Here is a 3,268-nt window from a genome sequence, read left to right as displayed (position 1 = left end):
TCTATCCTCACCCTGATTCCGTTTTCTCCCAGCTAAATCATCTCCAAGCTCAGAACCTTAAACACTGTGTCAGATTTAATACACTGATAATATCTCTGGCATGTATCTGTTATAATTTAGACTTTTGTAATCCTTCATAAATTTGAAGTAAATATGGGGAGTAGCAAAAAATAGTGATACGTAAATTGCCACAACTAAGTCTCGTGATTTTGTGTAACTCCTGAAATGAAATTGAAATTTAGCTTAACCTTAGACTTGATTTTCTCATGAGTGTAATAAAGTGGGCAAGAGCATTTTTAGTCTGCATTGCCCTATATTTATTTTTTTTAACTTACTGGACTGGCTTTGAAAAAAAAGTCAACAACTTGCTTGGGCACACTAGAGAGCATACCTTAAGTGTATTGAAACTGAGACACATGCAAGGCTTATGAATTTTTCTTTAGAAAGAAGTTTAGAACTCAAACGGAAAGTAAGAAAAGAACAGGTTGTGTATATTCCCCATGCTGCTCTCCTTGCATCTTCCCCTACCGTCACGCAGATAGCATTCACAAGCCCGTTCCCAGACAGCTCTGATTACAGGAGCAGCTACCATGCTGCAGAAAGTCACACACGGGCTTAATGGAAAACTCGTGCAACTTGATGTGATTTCTCTCATTTTGTCTTTAACGAACTGAGAAAGCTATACATAGTCAGTGTGAAGGTGGGTCCTGTGGACAACACATTTTTACAACATAAACACGGATCTGCTTAGTCTTCATACCATAGACAAGTGGGTTGAGAAATGGAGGTACCAGCAGGTAAATGCTGGAAAACAAGATATGGATGTAAGGGGGGATATGCGAACCAAACCTATGGGTGAAGAAGGAGAAGAAGCCAAGAGTGTAGAACTGAAGGAAGACACAGATGTGAGCAATGCAGGTATTGAAGGCCTTTAATCTAGCCTCCTTCTCAGGCAGACGAAAAACTGTGATAAATATCTGTATGTAGGACAAAGTGATGAATGTGAGGTCAAATATAGTCACACTGAAGGCTACAAGCAAGCCATAGATTTTGTTCACACTGATGTCTCCTGCAGCTAGTTTCACAATGGCCATATGCTCACAGTAGGAATGGGCAATGACTGTGGTGTAATAAAACTGAAATCGGTACTTTATCAGTACTGGGCCCGGGGAAACAAAAATGGCAGCCCTGGCTATTACCAAAGCTCCTACCTGAGTGACAAGCTTGTGGGTGAAGATGGTGCTGTGTCTTAGTGGGTAGCAGATGGCCACGTAACGGTCCAGGGCCATTGCCAGCAGGATGCCCGATTCCACACATTGAAACCCGTGAATAAGACACATTTGAAGCAAGCAGGAATCAAAATAAATGTCCTGCAAATGAAACCAGAAGATTCCAAGCATCTTGGGCATAATACAGCTGGCAAGTGCAATATCTGTGGCTCCAAGCATGCCTAAGAAAATGTACATGGGCTCGTGGAGGCTGCGTTCTAACTTGATAACAACCAGAAGCAACACATTTCCAATCATTGCAATAATATATATGGCACAAAATGGAATCCCAATCCAGCACTGCACAGACTCTAATCCTGGAATTCCAATCAGTGTCAGCACAGAAGGCATGAAGACTGTGATGTTGGACAGGGGCATAGTGCCCACACTCTTCCTGATGCCAGCAGTTTCTTGGTCAGTGTTCCTATTCCTCTTGTTCTTCCTTTTGTATCCAATGTCTGATTGTAGAGAACTCCAAATCATCGATGCATACCAATCACATTATTGAGAGATTGTCAGGGCAGTCAGGCAGGCAGGCACATCCCTGCTTTCAGGGAGGGCATCTGTGAGTTTGAGAACTAGAAACTTCAAGGAGGTATGGAGTAGCTCCTCCTTTATTTGTTATTTCCTTTGCATTCCTGTGGACAGAACATTAGACTCGTTTTTTGTCAATGAAAATGACACTCTGTGCTGCGCGTAGGTTGTATTTCACAATCTAGCTACTATGCTAAAAGTTCTGTTCTTCCCAATTATCTTTAAGCCAAGAGTGCTCCATTGGGACCTACAAAGTCTCAGAATCTGACAGGATGTTCACAACAAAGTACTTCACAAAAGAAGATTAGGCAGGAATGTTGTCCCTTGTATTTGTTTTGACATCCATGCATTTGTGTGGTGTGTGGGCTAGAGGTCTTTCTACTTTCTACATTTTCAGCAATGCTATTTGTTCTTTTGCTTATATTTCTAGTAATAGAAATGTTAAAAATTCTAAATGTTGATTTAACATAGCCAGAGAGGAGAAATCCCCAAGAGACAAGACTACAGAGCAGCAATGTTCAGGGCAAGAGCCCTCTTGACGGACTCTCTATACGGGCTGTCGGAATTGTGACTGACGTTCTGGCTTCCAGTTAGCCTTGCATGACCTGTTTAGGAAGACAGGCTGTTCAATTTTAGTGAAATACAGCTTATTTGCAAGGCACATAGCATGTTGTGAGCTTGATCACAACACTGATGAACAGAAAATGCAGATTTGAAAGGACAGATTCCGTCAAGCGTTATCTATGGAACCTGACAAAGAAGACCAGGGATCGATTTGGGGAAAGCAGAAATAGTTCAGCACAAGTTGGCAGAGCAGCTGCAGAGAATCGATGCCCTTGTCCATTTCAGCGTTGACTGGAGTCTCTGAAAACCCCGGCTCTTGGGCCTTACATGAACATTGTTAAAGCAGGATCAACATTTAAAATACACATTTTTGAATCAAGGAATTATCAAAGTATGCTTTGGAGAACTGTTTTTGTAGGGTTATTTCATTTTTCCTAGATTTCCAACGAGGTTTCTTTATGTCAGCTAGCTCCTGAAGCAGCTACACTTATTCTCCTTACCAGCAATACTTACCCACCTTAGAAACAGCATCAATGCTAGATCTCAGGTGAAAGAATCAGCAGCAGGCAATTTATGTCAGGTTACGTTTACTTCAGTTTACATCAGCTAATCTGTTGGTGATAGCTATTCAGTGATCTAAGTACCATGACTTGTGCGGATTTGCTGCCCAATGCCTAATCCTGCTACATTCCATTTGTAGGTCACTATTACTAATGAAGGCTAATTTTTACTCCTTCCAAGACCATTAGAAATAGAATGGAATCTTTTCAGAAAAATGACACTGTCTGAGTGGTTTACGAGTGAGGAGCTGACAAGTGGGCATTCCTAACAGTCACAGATAGAGGAGCAGGAGGGAGGGGGGCATCAACACCTGAAGAGTTGGTGTAATCATTGTTGCTGAG

The 3,268-nt window shown here is 41.7% G+C and overlaps 1 protein-coding gene across 1 annotated transcript; it reads right to left on the bottom strand.

The window, feature by feature from the left end:
• Window positions 1–689: 689 nt before the first annotated feature.
• LOC101521570 (olfactory receptor 52A1-like) lies at window positions 690–1,646 on the bottom strand. The gene has a single exon (XM_004590085.2). It carries the CDS (start codon window positions 1,644–1,646, stop codon window positions 690–692), a length of 957 nt encoding a protein of 318 aa, XP_004590142.2.
• Window positions 1,647–3,268: the final 1,622 nt, after the last annotated feature.

The sequence above is a fragment of the Ochotona princeps genome, chromosome 4, assembly GCF_030435755.1.
Source record: "Ochotona princeps isolate mOchPri1 chromosome 4, mOchPri1.hap1, whole genome shotgun sequence".
NCBI classification, from domain to species: Eukaryota; Metazoa; Chordata; class Mammalia; order Lagomorpha; family Ochotonidae; genus Ochotona; species Ochotona princeps.
The sequence above is the reverse complement of the archived record's forward strand: the minus strand, read 5'-3'. Positions and strand labels throughout refer to the sequence as shown.